Source organism: Molothrus ater, chromosome Z, assembly GCF_012460135.2.
Source record: "Molothrus ater isolate BHLD 08-10-18 breed brown headed cowbird chromosome Z, BPBGC_Mater_1.1, whole genome shotgun sequence".
NCBI classification, from domain to species: Eukaryota; Metazoa; Chordata; class Aves; order Passeriformes; family Icteridae; genus Molothrus; species Molothrus ater.
In genome coordinates this window covers 19,326,261-19,347,014 of record NC_050511.2, presented here as the reverse complement: position 1 = coordinate 19,347,014, position 20,754 = coordinate 19,326,261, and the positions used below count along the sequence as shown (strand labels likewise).

The following is a 20,754-nucleotide window of genomic DNA, read 5'->3' as shown; positions in this document are numbered from 1 at the left end:
TATCTTGGAGCTGTCAAGATTGGCTCTGCTGTCCGTTCTTTCTGCCACAGTTAATTATTAATTGTATTGCAGTCTCTAAATATCCATAGTTCACTTGAAAGTTTCCTATTGTTCTTTCTCTTTGATTTCTGAATGCAAATATAAATGACTCTCAGTAATTTAGCTGACTGCTCTCTGGTGACTTTGTCAGACAGGAATTACCAATAACTTTGTAGCTGTAATTATTCGTTAATACTAATGAATTTTTTGAATTGTATGTGTGATTGTATTTTTCAGTGGCTCCATTTCTAAGAAGCATAAATGGTTGGTAGTGTTAAGCCATCACATTTAACATAAGATTTGTAAACATTGCAACTTAAATACTTCAAAAGACAGTTTTTATGCTTTATGAGTGTCTTGAGATATGCTACAGTTACCATATTTTGAAAAGGTAATGATCTGTAGTTTCTTGAAATGAAGACTCTTCAAAGTAATGAATATTAGTTGAATGAAAATCAAGCCAACAAAAATACAGTTCTTCTTGAAAACCCCAGGACAAATTAAGAAAAATGTTTATGTTTTCAACTTGTCATCAAATGCCAAGACAACCACAAGATGATTATCAAAGCTCTTAACCAGATGGAATATTTTCCTTGATTTTAGGAGTCATCCTGATGTACATAAATTCAGTGTGGAGACAGTCCAGTGGTATCCTCATGACACTGGCATGTTTACATCGAGCTCATTTGATAAAACCTTGAAAATATGGGATACAAACACTTTACAAGTAAGAGAGTTTCTACAGATTGCAACCTTCTTTGTGTACATTACTTATTGTGTATCTGAAGTTCTCACAGAGGTGAACAAGACTATGCATCCTGAAGATGAAAACCAGCTACCTGTTAGAACTGTGGGTGCAGCAGCAGGGTGGTGTGGTCCTGGCATTTGTGTACACCTTGATGTGTACCTGCCCATTTCTGAAGACCTGAATGTCTAAACTGTAGGAGAGCCTGGAACCCTTGGAACAGTTCCTTTCTGCTTTTGCAGTGAACAGGAATACAGCTAGTTGAATTTTTGCTGGGTAAACCTGTCCAGCAATGTCTAGTCTCCTGTTCATTCTTGGGGATTGTTGAGTCTAATGGCAGTGGCTACTTATTTTTAATAACCAGCATCTAATAACCAGTACTTTTGAAGGACTCGTGGTCTTGGCATACAGGATGCGGGTCCAGAATTCTGCTGTTGTAAGCACTATAAACACCATTTCTAAAAATCAGTAGATAATGAGAGAAACCATTAAAACCATGCTAACCAATGTAACTGACATTAATAAGGTAAACAGATTATTTAGAAATTTATGTTGCTTTGATTCAGTAGTCCTGGCATCTTGTGTTGAACTATGAATTCATGGCTGTGGTTTGTCCTGTTCCCTATGAACATTTACATTGATTCATAGGATTTGGAATTGACATTGATACTATTTGACTGCTTTTTCACACATGGCAAAATATTTTTTTGAAAAGAGGTCTGTCATTCTAGGGACATAATAGGGAAAAAAATTAGCTTGTTTGGTTTGGTTTTCTTTCTTTTTCTTTTTTTTTTTTTTTAAGATATAAAGCTATGTTTGCCGTTGCTAAAGGTAAAAAATTAAGTTTCCAGATAGTTAGATAGTTTTGTGACCATCTCTTGAAAGACACAGTGTACACATAAAAGTTATTGAATGACCTGTTCTGCCACTAAATGGTGGTTTTGAAAGTACAGACAACTCAGTTTTAAGAGGTTTTTCATACACAGTATTTTAGAATGAGACACAAAAAGCAGTTTACCTGGAAGAAATTGTACTTATTAAAGTAAATATTAAAGTTTATTAAAGTAAATATGTTCCATTGGTTTTAAAGAGTCATGAGGCAGATAATATTTTTATATGGAACTATTTTAATTTTTTGGGAGTTGAAAATAGTGTGTGGTATTTGTGAATGAAAAGGGTCTTTAAACTTAGTCTGAAGTGCCTTCTTCCTGTTGACTCTATATCCATATTATAACCTTTTTGTTTACTTACTAGCTTTATTAATTTTTAGTAACTGTAATAATTTCTATTCATGCTTCTCATTTGACAGTTTTCATGGTCTGTCTTTTGGGTCATCTCTGAGCTCTGGTGCTGTCCTGCTGTTGGAAACAGGCTTACTCTGTGATGTTTGTGTTATCTGGCTTCTAACCAGGAGAGTTATCATTACTGTGTAAATAGTAATATTTGTATTAGTCTTACTTTTAGCTGTTGCTTGAAAAATAATGGTGAGCATCTACATTCTGCTAATATATTTGCTTTGTAATTAATTTAATATTTTTATTATCAGCCTGCAGATATATTTCATTTTGAGGGAACAGTCTATAGCCATCATATGTCTCCAATTGCTACAAAGCACTGTTTAATAGCAGGTATGTATCTGTTTTTAAGAAACAGATATATATAGAGATAGATAAGGTTTATAATAATAAGCAAGTAATATTTCAGTTGGGTTTTTTCCCCTACTCTGTCTTATTTTTACATAAATCAAGTCTTGATAAGATGTAAATTTACTAGTACAATAAAATACTGTCCATTAGTTGGATGATGTCAATGAGAGTATCATATTTGTTCTTCTGAAATAATGCATCAATCAGTTCTCCTTACTGATAAAATTCATAGCTGTAATTAGATTCTTTCATTAGATAAGTTATCTTTTAAAGGTTATTAGATCCAAATATAGTAAATTTTGTAAATAGATCTGTTTATTGCTTACATGTATACAATTTAACTATGTTTAGCAAAAAAATATTTGAGGAGATATTTTTAAGTTTCCCAAGTATGATCCTGTTTACTTCCAGTTTCTAAATTTTGTTTGTTACATGGTAAATTTGTTTGGACTAAAATTGTAAATCTATTATTAGAAGCATTAAGCATAAAGCATCATATTAATAGAACATTGCTCTGAATGAGCAGTTATGCAGCTCGCATTTTTCTTCTTTTTTTTTTTTTTGTCATTGCTAAGATTTTTTGTTGTTGTTCTTTCAGATGCTGGGAGGTTTTTTAGCTGTCTTTGTTTCTCTTGTTACAGTTGGTACCAAAAGCCCCAAAGTACAGCTCTGTGACTTGAAGTCTGGATCCAGTTCTCACATTCTGCAGGGTACTTTTTAGTCTGAAACATAAATGTTAAACAATAACTACTTTGAGTAAAAACAAGTCCTGTAAAGAAACACTGTATACAATGTATTCTTTGTCAGTAACATGACTAATTTATTTGTAGCCGGTTGTGAAAGTTACACAGTGGCAAGAGGTTCTTCTGGGTGTTTTTCTAGAGCTACTGAATTGCAGAATACACACATTAATCAATGAGCAGTTATTACTTATGTTAGGGCATTTTCATGGTCTAATCAATACTGATTACTATTTATGGTTAAATGTAGTCATTGATTTGGGGGTTATGGGGTCAACAAGTTGTGTTTTACATGGTCTTTAAAAAAGAAAACCAAGTAAAACAAGAGAAGCTCCCCACCATCCCCCAGAAAAGAAACAAAAAGAAAATTTCATTGCTTTTAAGAAAGTGTCCCATGGAGATGTTTAAATGGGTTTGTTTAGAAGTTTCTCATTTCTGTAGAACAACCTTTCTGTAGAAGGATATTACCAAATCATTTCTATTTTCCTAGTTCAGTTAAATGTAAGGTTTTATTGTTCCATAATTCATTACTTTTGTCACTCAGTGAGAATTTGCCTTTGGTGGCCCTTTTCTAATGTGTACTTTCTGGAGTGTCAGTATATATGCACATGCTCACGAGAAGGCAATCATGAAGCAAATCTTCATGCTTCAGCTGTAGAGAAACATTAACTCAGACACAGCAATGTGCAAATGCAGCTTTATTTCTTCACTGGTCAGCTAAGTCTCAAAGGAGCCTAGGTGATTTTTTTGTGATGCAGAGCTTAAGCTGTTAAACTTCTATGAACAAGCATCTCATGTTCTGTTCCTAGAACCAAGAGCTCCAGACAGGGCAGTGACCAAAACAGTTCTCTAAAGATTCTGTTAGGTTTTGTTAGGGCTTCTTAATTTTTATACAAGAGTTAATGCTTTCCAGGAACAAGCTCCGTTGTGTCTTTGTACACAGCCTGTAATAGCCTGTTACCTCAAGTGCAATATTGGAGGAATAAGTGAAAGGAGAATATGTTATTAATTAGAGATAATCTTCCTTACAGAACTGAAGCAATCTTGACCATACGTACAGATATTTTCACATAGGCTAACTCTAGCAGCTGAAATGGAGGTATATGCATGGCTGTAGTTTAATTAATGGATCCCCATAAATCTGTCTGCTCTGAGCCTTCTAAGTGTATCCTGTAATGCCTGTATCTTGGAGGTTTTTGTTATTATCCTGGTTATTACAGTGATTTGATTAATTCAGGTAATGGGAAAGCACCTACTAGAAGATGCACCAGGAACAAGGTGGTTCACACCACCTCTAAACTGCGTTAGCAAAAATGCATTTTATGATTTAGTTTATTTTTCAGTAATATGTTTCTGTTATGGTGTGAAGCATGATTGCAGTCTTTCCATTTAGGACATCTTATCCTTCCCATTTTCTGTACTTATTTAACATAACTTGCCAAGTTTTAAAGTGTGGGTGTGTGCATGTGTGTGTATAAAAAAACAAAACCAAAAAACATGTACATTCATATATATATATACAAAAAGATCTTTCAGATTGTTGAGTCCAGCATTGCCAAATCCACCACTGAATTACATGTCTAAGTGGCACATCTATACATCTTTTGCATATCTCCAAGGGTAACGACTCAACCACTGCCCTGGGCAACCTGTTCCTGCCAGAATTTTATTTGTAAAGTATGGGAATTTTTCCTAACAGCCAGTCAAAACCTCCATTGTGCAACTTGAGGCCACTTCCTCTCCTGTTGTATGTTACCTGGGAGACTTACCCCCCACCTGGCTACAGCTTTTTTCAGGTGGTTTTTGAGAGCAGTAAGGTCCCCTCAAATCTCCTTTTCTCCAGACTGAAAACCCTCAGCTCCCTCAGCTTTCCTTGCAGGACCTGTGTTCAACACCCTTCACTAGCTTCATTGATACTTTAATAGTTAAGGGAAAAAAATACCACAAATTCAGGACAAAATTCTTAGAGGATAAAACGAGTAAAGTTTTAATTGTAAGTATGTACGATAGGTATAGTTTAAATTTAACATTATTAAAGGATTTGAAGAAAAATAAATGGAAAGTTCCTTCCATGTATGAAAATACCAGTGCTGTACAAAAAGCTGTGACTGAGTTGTAATGTGTTTTGCATAGGTATAGCCATCTTTATTATTGAAAATTATACTCATGTAATACTATGTGTATCACTTTCTGCTCACTACAATCCCATTCAGGGAAGAAGAAGAGACAGAAATAACTTCTGTCCCAAAATAATATAGTTTCAAAAATTTAAATTGATGTTACAGTTTGAATTATTATTCTGGCTTGGTGAATCCTATACAACTAAATATTTGCTTTTACTTTCAGTTATTTACACAAAATGGTGTGTATAATAAACTTTTTCATGTCATTCTTAGGTCACAGACAAGAAGTATTGGCAGTAGCTTGGTCCCCACGTCATGAATATGTTTTGGCAACAGGAAGGTAAGGATGTTGCTGAACTGTTACATGTGCTGGAATATTGGTCAGTAAAAATTTTATACATTCTTTAGGCATACTTACTTCAATTCAAATGCACTTCTGGAGTTAATTTTCTTCATTTACTTTTACCTGTTCACAATTTTATAGCTTTTCCCTAGAAAAACAAAACCTGAAGAGCTGTCAACAAGTCATGCTTATTTTATAGCAAGTTTGTACAGAGTTTTGAAATACTAACTGTAACTACTGGTATAGGAAAATAGTAGAATATTAAGGATATACTCACTTCTTACTGTTTATTAGTGTGTACATTGCTAATCCATGTTGTAATAAAGTAAAACATGATTAGCTCAAATTACCATTCTGGTAATCACACTTAACTTATGTCAAAAAGAATAACTTGGGTAGCTTAGCTGATGTAACTTTCCAAGTGACTGTAATTCAGTGAATATGGATTGTATGTTGATATTCCTGGGCTTTTTTTGTTTTCTGTCCAGATGTTTTTAATGTAAAAAATCCTCTTGGCTATTCTATAACTTTCACATGTTAGCTTTTGATTATTGTGTGACATTTTTCTTCTCACTTTTTAGATGCCGTGGTTTTATTTTCTTTTGCAGAGAGGAACAGCTATTTCATAAGTTTAGTGGAATGGCAGTTTTATCAGTTCAGTGGAGTTACCAGATTCGCAAACTTTTGATTTCTGAACTCAGGCTTCTGAAAGGCTTATCAAAGTTGGAAAATGTTTTAACAGTGTGTTGTTTAGGGATTGCTTTGTTTGTGTTTGTTTGTTTGTGGGGTTTTTGTTGTTTTTGTCTTGTTGTAGCAGATGAAAAATTGTTTGCTTGTAGACAGCTTTTGTACCAGTCATACAGTAGATCTGTGATAACAAAACCCCACATTCTCAGACCACTATTACAGACCATGCTGGAGTCTGTAGTTACAGTTTAGGCAACAGATGATTTAGCAAGTTTATTCTCAGGCTATGTGTGTATGCAAGGGTGTTACGTTGTAATCAAAGAGGTAAGTGTACTGTGTTACAGATCATGATTCACTCTTAGGTCCTGATAGTATACCAGCTGAAGTTATTAACACATGAAAATGAAAGTCTGAAGTCTGCCTTAAAATTTTTTTAATGGAATTCTGTTGACTTGAGTGTGCCCACATGGTGAGTGGTTCGGAACAGTTGCTGGACCAAGGTGAATGCCAGGTGTGTTGACCAAAGACAGTTCCTGAACTGTAGTGCATTCAGTTTCCCTAATTTTAGCAAATCTGTTTTTCTTAGTGCTGATGGTAGAGTAAAATTATGGGATGTGAGGAGAGCTTCTGGATGTCTGAGTACACTTGATCAGTACAATGGAGAAAAGTCCAAAGCATCTTCTGAAGCAGGTAATACAAAATATAACTGGTGGTAATTCATATGTAACTAAAGTAATTCTTATATTTCATTAATGTTTTGAATACTAAGACCAGCAATAGGAGTAGTGATAATCCAGTTGTTACTTAGTACACAACAGAGGCCATTCAGCTTTGTTCAGTTACTACTTTTATAGAGTCAGTTTTTGTTGTTTGGGACCTTGTTTAGAGAGATTGCCTAAATGATAGCAGTGTATCTATTCTTAATGGCTTTCCTTTAAAATGGAAAATTCTGTTATCTTTTTTGTGAGTGGAAGAATTCATTTATGCTGTGGATTAGCCTTTATGTAAATACAAAATTGATTGAAGTTGAAAAAATTATTGAGAGGAAAACTTTCTAAAGAAAGCTAGTACTTGGTCAAAAAAGAAGAAATACTGTTTAATGAAAACCAAAATTTGATGTATCTCCAAAGATAACTAGTGCCATTTCATACATTCCTTTGAAAAATATGTTGACTTTTTCGATCACAACATCTTTCTTTTCAACTTTATATTTGTCAGACAGGTTCAAGATGATTTTTTAGTTTTCAAATATCAATTGTATAGGCTAGGGTATTTTATTTATTGAAATGTATATGAACGAAACCAAGAGCAGGTAATAATTATTTTCTAATAAAATCTTTAAAAAGCAGTCGTATTTCTACCTAGAAGGTATGTCTAAATTAAGTACTGCAGTATAGTACAGAGAGACCTTACCCTGACTGCTTCAGAGCTGGCCAAAAGCTACAGCATGTTGTTGAGGGTGTTGTCCAAATGCCTCTGGAATGCTGACGGGTTGGGGCCATCAACAACTGGATGATAGATTGGACAGAACTGGCTCTTGCACTGCACCCCGAAGAGCACTGCTGGTGGCTGTAAGTGGGCCAGATGCTTTTATAAACAAAAAATTAAATTATTTTTAACTTAATGTTACCATTCAAACAGCACTGCCACTGCTCCACATTGAAGTAAAAATATATGCAAAGTAGTAATTTTTGTCTAGAGACCTGAGACAGCTCTTTTTCCCTGGCAGCAAACACTGCTCACAATGGGAGAGTTAATGGTTTATGCTATACAAATGATGGACTTCACCTGCTAACTGTTGGTACAGATGATCGGATGCGACTCTGGAATAGCTCCACTGGAGAAAACACCTTAGTAAGTTTTCAAGGCACTTCAGATGCATTTTTACTTTCATTTAATTTTAAGAGATTTATAATTTTTGCACTTGGCAGTAGAACTTGGATTTCACTTTCATAAAGGATGTAGCTGCTTAATTTCATCACTAGATCATTTGGTGAACATTGTTTTCTTTCAGACTTCTTTTCTTCTACTCATTGTAAAGAAAAAGAGTATGAAGAACCCTAATCTACTTAAAGATTTAATATGGTAACTCTAAGTTCATGAATTTGAGAGTATAGCTATAAATATTTCATACAGTAATAAAAACTTGAATAAACCGTGACTGTTGGTAGAAAGTTTCGGGGTTTTTTAAACTATTAGTTGCCAATGTACTGTCCATAGAGCAGTTGGCCATACCTGAGAGTTTCACTGGCTGCCTGGCTTTCTTGCAAATCTGTTTTTGTGGAATCTCTCCTGTGAAGTTGCATGACAGTATTAAAAATATCTATTCATCCATTCTTCCAGATTTGTGTTGGAATGACACAGCAGCAGGAATGAGGGGTGGGAATTGTGCTAAACCTCTACTGATATTGCAGTCTTTTCAATGGCTTTTGGATTTTTTTGTGGTGAAGGTTCTTGTTTTATTTTTCTGTTCAGTAAAGAAAATAGTTTTCTTTGTTAATTTTGAAAGATGAACAAACTAGGTAAGTCACTGTCCATGGAATTTTAGTCAGCTGTAATTATGGTCTGTCATTGCTATCAGGAAAGAAATAAATTTTGCTATACCTCAGAAATCTTTTAATTGTGCTGCTTAGTTTCTGAAAAGAGCAAAAATAATTCTGTATAGATATTTAAATAAAAAGATTTCTCTCCATCCTACCCATATTTGCCAGCTTGTTCTCAGCACCTCATACACAAACATCTTCCCATCTTCAAATCACCACCACCAAAGTAGATAATGCAGTTTGTTCACTCTCCTCTTACCAGCTGGATCACTGGATTTGGGTTTTTCTGTGCCTGTTAGTTCATTTACTTGTTTCATAGGCTATTTTACAGTTTTCTAATCTGGTGTGGAATAGCTTGACCCTGCTTTGCATTTTAAAGTTCAGAGTTATATTGTCCAGAGTACTGTATTTTCACACACTGCCCAGAGGTATTGTTTAAAATAATTTTAAGACATCAGCAAAGAAATGAATGCATGTACAAGTATTACAAGTTTACACCATAGTCCTTTTATTTCCCTGACTAGCCCACCCTTTTGACCTAAATCTTTCTTTTCTATATCTTTCAAAAGGCATAGAAAAAAGGCATACATATGATTTTCTTTTAGCAATGTCACTGTTGTGTAAAATATTAGCAAAGCTCTCTGTGTTAATCTTAAATCTCCCTACCTAAAACTGAAGGCCTAGAGTTAAGAAGGAAAACAATTCCAATTGTGAAATCTTTTGACTATAAGCTAAGAAATTTGTGAAGTTCACAGTGTAAATATTCTAACACAATGCATTTTCTTCATGAAAAAATAGTTCAAATTGTAATGCTTTGTTTTAATTAACTTGTTTCGAGGAAGGCTATACTGTTTCCATGAATATATTTCTCTGTCACTTCATAAATATACTTCTGATGTCTGATAGAACCTAATTAGACTGATATAGCCAACTGGAATATTTCCAAACATGTTTGGAAACCTCACTTTCAATCTTTTATGAGATTTTTATCTGTATAAAACTTCTTAACAGCTTGAAACTATGAAACTGTAGTTTGAGACATTAGTACAGGTGTTAATAAGGTGCTTTTATACTATTTTAATTTGCAAGGCTTCCCTTACACCTCACCATTAAGCTCTTAGAAATTTTTCCTATCAAAGCTACCCTGGGAGAAAACAGTCCAGTACTTTTTTGTTGAACTTGTAAATAATTTCATTGTCTCATACCTTTTGTTACTAATACCTTTTGTTACTAATTGTTGCTCTTACTGTTTGGTTTTTTAATGCTATTTCTAGTAAATTGTTCTTATCTCAATCCATGATCTCTGCCTATCGTGTTTTGAACTCAAGGCAGGAGAGCGAGTGTACTGAATTGAAAATACCATTCCTAAACCACAACAGATGGTAATTCCTAAACCATGTCTAATTTCAGTGAGGGTTTAGGCGCTTGATGCAGATCTGGCATGCAACAGCCTGTTGAAATCCTATTCCTTAGTGTGGAATTGCTAGTTTTTAGGCCTTTCTTTTCGTTCCTTCTTTTCGTTCCTTCTTTTCGTTCCAAATTGATATTAAGAAGAGTAAACTTTATTGAACATAAAAATAATTATCTTGATAGACATCTGTACTTTGAAATATCACAAGATTTATTAACATAACCCAAAATTAATTTTATTGAGTATTAAACATGAAGTAAAATTGACCTTTTAATATAATTTCCTGGGGTTTTACTTAATAGCTGACTATGTAATCTATGTGATCTTTCATTTTGCAGGTAAACTATGGGAAAGTCTGTAATGAAAGTAGGAAAGGACTCAAATTTACCATCTCTTGTGGCTGTAATCCAGAGTTTGCCTTTGTTCCATATGGAAGTACTATTGCTGTTTATACAGTTTTCACAGGAGAAATGATAACTATGCTTAGAGGGCACTATAGTACTGTCAACTGCTGTGTATTTCAACCTCATTTTCAGGTAAGTGAAATACAAGCAGTATTCCAGACAGGCAGGAATATTTATGCAGATTGACATACCATTTGCACTATAAAAGCATTCACTTTTCAGGGATATGCTTTAATCAAGGATCATAAGAGGGAGTGGCTTACGTGTAATCCAGGAAAAGTTTAGTCAAGCTTTTGGGATGACATTTTCTGGATTAGGTTCCTTCCACTGCTTGTGTTGTCTCACATATGTAACTTCTCAATATACCTTTAGTATTTTTTTTGCCTGTGTAATCATTAATAAAGCACATGTGTGAAGACTTTTGTTTTCTGTAAAATGGAAGAGGTGTTATCTTTCTCAGAGATTAATCACAATAATCACATTAAGAAAGACTGTGAAGTGCATTAGTGCATTCTCAGTGAGTATTGAGAAGGCTCTCAAATACTTTGCTAAGGGGATCTTGCTCAAGTGCCTGTAGTTACACTTTGGATAAAGTGCTGACAACATTGTGAGATTCTTAAATTTATCAGAGAATATTTCAGCTGAGAAATACCATAGCATTACAGGGACTCATGGTACTGACAGATTTTTTTTTTCTTCTCTGCCTTTTTTTCCTTTTCCTATCCCACTCTGGTGTATTTTTCTCTTGTAATAAAATACTTAAGGATAACAAAAGTTAATTTGTTATGAGATACTTTAGAACAGATTGTTCATATGGCATGTATTGTGCCAAGAGCAGAATGTATGATAGTATGGATTTTCAGGCCATTACATAGTTGACCCCTGTATTAAGGATCATACTTCACGTCCCAGCTCTGCCTTCTTTTCCTGCTCTTTCTGAGTATCAGGCAGAAATACTTGAGGCAGAATGGGTGTGTAGATACCATTTTATGACCTCTCATCATAGAAGTGACTCTGGTAGCTTCTGCTATGTGTCCAGTAGCTTTGATTGAATCACTGAGACTGTATTACTGAGACAGACTTCACTGAAAATTACGGACACATTATGAACATGAGTAGACCTCAAGCTAATAAACCTTGCTAGATCTGGAAGGCAGTCCTGGTATTAATAGTCAGTGAGATACATTGACTGCAATATTCACATTGTGGCTAAAGCACATCTTTTCCAGAATGTTCTTGAAAAGCTTTTTGTCTTATCAAGAATAGTTTCCCAACAAAACTTCTAGTGTGTTTATATAAAGCTATCTTTGGTGCTCTTTTTGATAAACTGAGGAGGTGAGGCTAATTAGGTCTCTCTCTGTAAAACATGTTTTACTTGTTTTACTTGTGGTGTCTCTACCTTAGCATTTGAGATCCATGGTAAAGGATCACTTATGTATGCATATGCACACAAGAACTACATCAGTCACTGTATCTAGAAGTTTATGATGTCAACAACTTCATTTGCTTATCTGATGTGACTCCTGATTCTCTTTCAGAAGCACCCTTTTCCAGAGTTCAGTTCTGTACTGTAGAAGTATGACTGGGTTTTCTTTTTTTGTAAATGCTGTGCTTTCAGTTGTATTAAATAGTTAGTCTGAGAAACAACATTGCTATATGTCGTGATTTGGCACTGGCTTAATACCAGGCATCCACAAGAGTTGTTTGCTTACCCTCTCCTGCTACAGTTTGGCAGAGGAGAGAGAAAAAAAGAATTAACTAAGAGCTCATGAATTGAGGTAAGGATTGGGAGAAAAACATTCTAAGGGCAAAACAGGTTCAAATTTAAAGGTATAAAGTAAATTTATTATTATCAAAGTCATAGGAGGATAATGAGAAGTAAAATAAGCCTTTAAAACACCTTTTTCCCCCCTCACCCCCTCCTTTCTTCCCAGCGACAGTGCAGGGAGGCAGGGCATGGGGATTTGGTCAGTTCATCACTGGAGATCACCTTCTGTTCACTCAGGAAGAGGAGGCTTTCCTCTGCCATGCTGTGGGATCCCTCCCATGGGCAAACAGTCTTCCCAAAAAGTGGTGTGGTGTGGGTCACTCACCCACAGGGTGCAGTCCTCTAAGGATAGGCTGCTCTACTTTGGAAGCAAGGGCTCTCTGTCTCTGGAAGCAGAGGCCCTTTTTTTCTGGACAGGTCTTCCACTAGATCACAGCTTTCTCTGCATCCACCCACTCCAGCATGAGCATTTTTCCCATGGTGGATCTCTGCATCCCCTGTGGACTTCAAGCATTACAGGGGAACAGCCTGTTTCACCATGGTCCTCACTTGCAGAGGAATCTTGGCTCCAGTGCCTGGAGCACCTCCTCCCCCTCCTTCTCCACTGACCTTGGTGTCACCATGTTCTTTTCCCTCACATGTTCTCACCTCCTCCTCTTCTCTATCTAGACGAAAAACTGCTGCTCATAAGTACCATTGCAAACAAGTTGCACAAATTCAGATTCCTGCAGGATCCCACAGTGCTGAGAAGTTGATCTCATCTAGGTTCCATGCTGGGGAGTCGTTCACCATGTTTGTGCCATCAGCCACGTGGCGGCCAGCACCACGTGAGCAGTGGTGGCTGCCGCAGGCGGCGCCGGCGCTGTTTGACGCCTCACCTCCTGCGGGGTGCTGGAAGGGGAAGCTGCTGCTGCCCCTGCCCTCTCTGCCCGCAGCACGGCTGGCCAGGGGCAGGGGCCAGGCAAGGGGAAGCCATGGGCTGCACCAAGATGGTGGCATCCATGGTGCCTCACTACCCCAGGGAAAAAAAGGTGCGCTGTTTTGATTTTCTTCTTAAATGTCATCACAGAGGCATTACCAGCCTCTCTAATTGGGCCCACAGTGTATCCATCTTCAGAGCCATCAGAGACTGGCTCTGTTGGACATGGTTGAAGCTCCTAGCTGCTTCTCACAGAAGCTACTCCTGTGGCCCTCCCCTGCTACCAATAAACCAGGCCATGCCAAATCCACACATCCTAATCAGGATGTCAACACCAAAGGTAGTGCTACTGTTATTTTCAGTGTTCACACATGTACTTCCAAGTATCTTATCCTATCTTGACACAACTAAGTGCATTCATCAGTCTTCATGTAATTCCGATAGAAATTACAATTTTGCCAGTAAAATTTCTTTCCTGAGAATGTAATATTGTTTGTAAAATTTATAGTCACCTCTTCTATTTTACTCTCTCAAGTATTATTAAATCAACATGCTGCGAAGTTATTCCCAACTGTACATTTGTATTTTGTTACTAGTTTTAAGTAAAATCCCTTTTGCTTAACAAAACATGCTGTATTGCAAATTCTCTTGAGTGATATTTATATATCTATATTTTAACTCTACAATAACTTAATCATTCAATAATCTTTTCCATTGTCATGTTTAGGATTAAAAAATGTCAGTTCATTCTTGTCTATATTATTCTGCCTTTTTTTTTCTTTCTGCATGGCATATCAGCTCACTTTCAGCTTTGGAATTTTTAAATACATATCAAAACATAATTAAGCAAGCTGCAAGTTTTCCTTGATGGTTCTTCTGTATACATAGCTTACATGTGTGATGTATACAGTGGTGGAATGTGTAGCAGTGGCTTTGTAACTTTCTTGTTACTTGTTAGCACTTAATTGGACTTTATTATTCTGTGTTCATGAGAAACAAGATCTACATCTTTTCTGTAGTTCTGGCCATTTCCATGTAGTATTCTCTGTTGTTGTTAAGTGTTCTTCATATTAACAGTCTTATAAACTTTTCCTGCTGTCTTTAACCCTGGTGACTGATTTGTGTCCGACCCATCCCTAAATCTGGTCCTTAGGTTTTTCTCACTATTTTTTACTGTGTTCAGAATTCCTTATTAGTATTGATTGCTGTCAGTCCCTCATGTCCTTCTTGTTCATTAACTCTATTTTAATTGCTATCTTTGTTTCACCTCATAACTAGAATAGGCTCTAAGAAGAAACTTAAACTTTGCACCAATTATGTATTTGAATTTATATACGAATATGTATTTGAGATGAGAAGTGTCTCATGTTTGCTTGGAACCATATAATCAAACGTGATCACTGATAACCAAGCAGCTAGCTATTTGAAATTCAACTATACTACTCTTTATCTGTTCTTATCCAAATTAATTAGCATGTTTGTGTGAAATACCTTTTATGTTTGAGGTGCAGTACAGAGCTGTCTCCAGAGAGTGGTATGAGCTTTAGTTAATGTGTGTATATATGCCTTTTCTGATCCTAGGAACAGAGCCATAAAATCCACTATATTATTGTTTGCCTGTACTGTTCTTACGTAAATATCTCTATAAAGTTAATAAGATGTTAGACTGCTTGAGTAATAAGAACTGCAGAATTTAGCCCTTTAATAAGAAGCATTAATTTAATAGGAGGTCAGTAATTTCAAGGGTGGTGTGGAAGAGAAAATCTTCATTGTGCAATATCTTAGATGATGTTTACAGTTGGATCTAACATACTAGATACCAGTGTGCCTGCTTAGAATGATTTAAATAAACAAACAAGACCTATGTTTCCCTTTCAGAAAAAGAAATCGCATAAATAATCACGTATGAATAACATGTCATAAAATAGTAGGTGTGCAACAGGAAGGAATTTTTATTTAAATCATACTGCTGCTCATACTGCTCAAGAGTGCTAGTGACATCTGCAAAGGTATTTGGCAAATCCAGTAGTAGGCTATTACATAAAAGTTAACTGGAAGTTAAATTAGGTTTCATTTGCAGTCTTTCCATATATTGTACCATAAACATGCATAGAGCATGTTTGTAGTGCAATATATGTGTCTGTCTTGTATTATGACATAATTCTACATAGAGGTCACTAGCTCTTCTTTTGACTGACTTATGGTGTGAGTCACCAGTTCAGGTAGTAATAATTAATTTTAAGTATTGCTTAATGCAGTGGATATTAGCTGAAGATCTTGCCATACCAGGATCAGAAAGTGAGACAAGTGGTAAGAAGGATTAAAATGGAAAAATGCAGATGTCACCGTGACGTTGCTCATAAGGAGATATTTTGGCATAGAAAGATCTTTTGAAGTTCTTAGTGATATTCTAGATTCTATCAAAGGCAGAAGGCTCAAGTAGAGTACTGCCGACAGAATAAAGTAGAGTTTGACCTATACTTTGGTGTACCATATCTTCTTTTAAGCAAGGTAAGTAGGATGGTTATGTCTCTTAAAATTGCAAACTCTTATCTTGAATGTTCTTTATGCATGAACAACTTCATGCATAGTACCAGCTTTTGAAAAGTATGGCAACATAATTCATGCAGTTCTAATTATATATAAATTATATAGGAGGCTTCCTGCAAAGACAGACCTGTGATAATATATTGAGCTTACATTGAATCAACATACTCATAAAGTGCACATATGCAGAAAGTTGCTAGTTTAAGTGTAAAAACCAGCATACGTAAAGTAAGGCTTTCGTTCTTCATACTGTGAGCGTGAATACTACAAAAAAACCCATATGTCTCACTCAGAAAGTTTAAATACATGACAATACTCAAGTGTTGTCAGACATAACATAAAATAAGCAGGAATATAATTCAGTATTGAAGGCATATGAGAATATCTTCATACCTGTTAATTTAAGCATGTTGGAAAATGCAAGTGTTATAGGTGCAAAACTTACTGCAAAGATGGTGTTAGTATTTCTCACCAGCAAAATTTTCTCATCTTAGAGTGACAGAGGAGTCTGTATTTCCTTTAGTACATAACTACAGAACTGTTCTTTAGTAAGAACAGTAAGAAAATTAAGATATATTTGACCTAGGGCTATTTGATATAAGGACTGTTTGTTGCCATGTGTTGCAGGGCGTCTTGTGCAATGGGATCTCAGTCCTTAGTCATTACTGTAACAACTTATAAAAGTTATTTATATTAAAATTAATAAATTAGTCTTTCTGATCCATGCCCTCCCAACAGGGTACAAGCCTCATACTCTACTTTTTTCTTTTCCTTCCCTAGGCATACTGAAACTATATTTGCTTAATACTTCTTTGTTCCATACATATTCTCTTTTCTGATGTCTTACTAGATTCTTGATTCTTCTGAGTTTATTCCTGGGTTTTAATTATAAGAAAATATTTATCTTTTTTTTTGTTTGTGTGGTTTTTTCAGGTTTTTTACTAGTCTATAAACAATCTCTTAAGGTGCCTAACTGTTAAAATAGGTGTCTTTTTGGAAGATTAGAGAGACGGAAGAAGAAAAATGTATTTAAGCAACACAGTTCATTTCAATGTGGTTTTGCTGTTTTGGTGAGCAATCTGGGAAAAAATATAAAAACATATTAATTTTGTTTTGGCATATTATTTAAAATACTACTTATCCAGATTTATAATATAAATTAGAAATTTACTATTTGCCTTTATTTTTAAATAATATTCACTACCTTTTTTTCTGCCCAGTATGGTATCTATGTCACTATTCACTAAATTTGTGTGAAAGTAACTTTCACTTATTTTTTTACAGGAACTTTATAGTGGTAGCAAAGACTGCAATATCCTTGCATGGGTACCAGCTCCACGAGAGCCAGTTCCTGATGATACTTCTGAAAAGGTAGTGAATTTTTGAGTTTGAACTGTACTTTTTTGTGGCTGTTATACTTGGGCAGGTTGTGTGGAAAGTCAATATGAAGTATGTGATTCACTACCAATATTTTTAAAAATTTCTAACTAAGAGGAGAATCACCTATTATTTCTGTGCAATCTTTTGATTCTTGTAGGGTTTTGAGAAACCATTTTCTCTTGTAGTCTAGCCAAATCTTTTGGAGGCTGCTACCTTCCTACTTAGTTAAGAGTAGTTCATGTCATTTGACTATGGGTCTTTCAAATTCTTCTTCTTTCATTTCCAAACTGCTTTCTGCAGTTTGTCCTGTTTTGGAATTGTAGAGGTGCTAGATTGTATTTTAAATTGTTAAGAATATACTGTGTATTAATTAGTAAGATTAGGGATACCACACTTCATACACAAATATTTTTGATGTGAATATCAAAGGCCCGGGACAAGACATTCAGGGTGATTGCAGGGAAGATCATATGTAAGACTATTTTCCAGTAGAGTACTTTCTCTCTCTCAGACAAGAAATATTTCAGTGAACAGCCTGAGTGCCAAAAAGTCTATATTTTAAGGAACTGAAACCATTCACAGGATCAGAGTCTGGCAAACTCTACTGATGTTGAAAAATTAGGGTGTATTAATGTTTTGGCCCATAGCATGTGAAAATTCCAGTTTTTAAAATTTCAGTATCATTCCATTTTAGATAGAGAAATTATAAGAAACATAAAATTGTTGTAACATTTGCTTTTTGTAAGTTTTTGTATTTCAAAGCTATCCTTCACTTAAGCAGAGAAGAAAAATACAGTTCCAAAGGTCTGATACCCTAAACCCAAATTGTGTGGACCTGAAATTAACATTTTTGCTGTGATAATTTTGATGTGAAGAAATTGGATTTTTCTTAGTCTGAAAAACAAACACCCACAGCAACAACATTATTTACTTAGCTGATTAGAACTGCTCCTTTAAATTTGACACAGTGACAGTATGTAATATATGCCATTGTTTTGAAATCTGTTAAGCTACAGCTGCTGTTTGCAAATGCTGTAGATGAGCCCTGTAGATGAGATTTCTCTGTATGAAGCTGTTTTGCTGCCCACAGGCCATTAATTCATGTTTCATCTCAGGTGCTAGAATAGGCATTTGAGTGCTTTTATGACCAGAATCTGAACCCAGAATAGAAGTAAACAAGAAAAATAATCTACCCTAAGTCACTGTGATTCACTGCACTGCATAGCTACAAACCCTTTAGTTGGACCCTAGTGGGGTTGAGGTGAGAAATATTTCTTGGATGTGGATAGTGGCCAGGGCTGCCTCTATCTATGAAACTGCAATGTTAAGTTATGATGGGCTGAGGATATTGTGATCTAAATTAAAGCAGTGGCACACAATAAACACCCTTACAACATTTGTTACATTTTGTACCAAATATTTGTAATACTTCCAGTCAGTCCTCCAGATATTTTGTGCTGAAATTGAAATTAAATACAGTACTATTTCTTTTCATAATTTATCATGTCTCAAATCAGCAGAATTTCTAAAATAGTAGTTTAAAATAATCCAGTACTGATGAGAGAATAGTTTGTCTACATGTAGTCATTTAAAAAGTGCATTTAGCTTTGCCCTTATTTGATTGTAGTATTTTTAATTAAGCAAAACACTGAGAATTTTTATTTTCCCTAGTCTCTGCCTCAACAACATGTAAATCCAGCATATGAAGATGCATGGAGCAGCAGCGATGATGAAGGCTGAATTTAAATTATGAGCTGATATAAAATTGGCATTCAGGCACTGCATTCACAGGCTTTTACAGAATTGGACATTGTTGGATTTCTCACAACTGGATTTTAGGTACAGTTCTGTTAAAGCAAGGTCTTTCAGAAATAAGTTTCCACTGTTCTCTGTGTTTCTGTGTCACTGTAAAGTTAAATCCAAAGGATTACTTTTTCATACTTGCTGACTTTTGTACTTGTACATTGGTATTCTTTATTCAGTGTTGAACAGCTGATAAAGAAAAAATAAAAGCCCTTGGGACCAGTCAAAATTACATTGCTTCTGTTATCTTTAGTACATGAGGAGAAAATACATTCATTTCCAAGACACATGATACAGAGGATTTTCCATGAAAGAGGGGTAGCTCAGAAATACTTCCAACTTACTTTTATCAGTGTCTTGAAGGAGCAGATTGTATCCATTTTCAAGTGCTTATGTGCTGTGGGAGTCAACAGATGTTTGTGCCTGTTGTTCTTGCATTTTCAGTTTTGCATATTTTTCCATAAATGCGGTACTCTCTTCAGAAAGAGGTATAGCAGGAATCCTCTATTCAAGTATTTATATGGTGACCCTATTATCTAATATCTGACTCTGCCCCAGAAAGCTTAGAATAGAAACTAGTTTAGAGTTTTTGTTGCTCCTGTTAGTAGTTTTTAAGATCGGCCTTCTATGTATGAATCACACATCTTTAGCAAACATGAAGGATTCCTGGACAGAAGCAGGGTTGAGGTGCAGTACAAGGCAGTGAATAGGTCACATTTCAAGTTAAAAATATTGAATGTAATCCTTCCAAACTGTTTTTATCTAAAACATTTTGTGGTCCTAATGCCTGCTCTGTTTTGAAAGGGAGGAGTTTTGTGGGGTTATTGTCTCATCTCAGTCACTAGTTTGTGCTTCAGACATAATGGAGTGTCTGTCACTACAGAGACTAAAGAACGTTTTCAGATTATTTTTGCTGGTGATGCTTTAAGCATCAGTAAAAACAGGTCCAGTATAAAAGCAACAGCAGGACAAGGTTTGTTGGCAAGGTTCACTCTTAAGGGTACACTGAGGAAAAGCAAATGAAAACCTGGACTCAATCAGTCCAGTCTGAAATAAACCAAAAACTATACCACATAACTTATAACTGAAGTTAAATGATTTAGCAAAAGATTCATATAGGATTTACTATACCACAACAGTAACTTACTTACCGACCTAACTTACAAATCTAAAGTACTTAGAGAATCTAGGGGAGCAGAATTTCTTGTGCACTTGGTACAGAATATGCACACTTGCATGCACACAGGCACACAGAGCCTGTACAAGGTGAAAAATTCCCCTCAAAGTAGTGAAATACCCACTTCAGATGCCTTTGTGAAGGGTGGAGCCTCAAGGAGTCGGGATCTTCCAAATACAGCAAACTTGGGAGTTCTCTGGCTCTGAGAGGCCCCACTCACAGGGGCTTTGCTGATCACAGCTGCTGCTCCAGAGAGCTCAAAGGGTCCCACTTTGCAGCACTGTTTGTAGGGCTGCAAGAGAGGGGCTTTGGTCATAGCAATGTTCCATCCTGGCCACACTTTGGGTTGGAAACTTTCTTTGAAAGTGAGAGAAGAAAATACATTATCACACTTGGGTTCTTATTCAGGCAAAAAAGTGTCCAAGGCTGATCCTTAAAACACCGGAGCTCGTTGGACATCACAAATTCCTGGGGACACT

General features: G+C 35.7%; 1 protein-coding gene across 3 annotated transcripts in view; it reads left to right on the top strand.

The window, feature by feature from the left end:
• ERCC8 (ERCC excision repair 8, CSA ubiquitin ligase complex subunit) overlaps positions 1-19,330 on the top strand; it is a 29,601-nt gene extending 10,271 nt beyond the window's left edge. For all 3 annotated transcript variants that reach the window (XM_036403052.1, XM_054517942.1, XM_054517941.1), the window contains exons 4-12: positions 643-766; positions 2,331-2,412; positions 3,072-3,140; positions 5,567-5,633; positions 6,910-7,013; positions 8,053-8,177; positions 10,616-10,813; positions 17,200-17,286; positions 18,967-19,330. In XM_036403052.1, the coding sequence (XP_036258945.1) occupies positions 643-766; positions 2,331-2,412; positions 3,072-3,140; positions 5,567-5,633; positions 6,910-7,013; positions 8,053-8,177; positions 10,616-10,813; positions 17,200-17,286; positions 18,967-19,035 (925 nt within the window). In that variant the 3' untranslated portion in view covers positions 19,036-19,330. The remainder of the gene's footprint in view (positions 1-642; positions 767-2,330; positions 2,413-3,071; positions 3,141-5,566; positions 5,634-6,909; positions 7,014-8,052; positions 8,178-10,615; positions 10,814-17,199; positions 17,287-18,966) is intronic.
• The last annotated feature ends 1,424 nt before the right edge of the window (positions 19,331-20,754 follow it).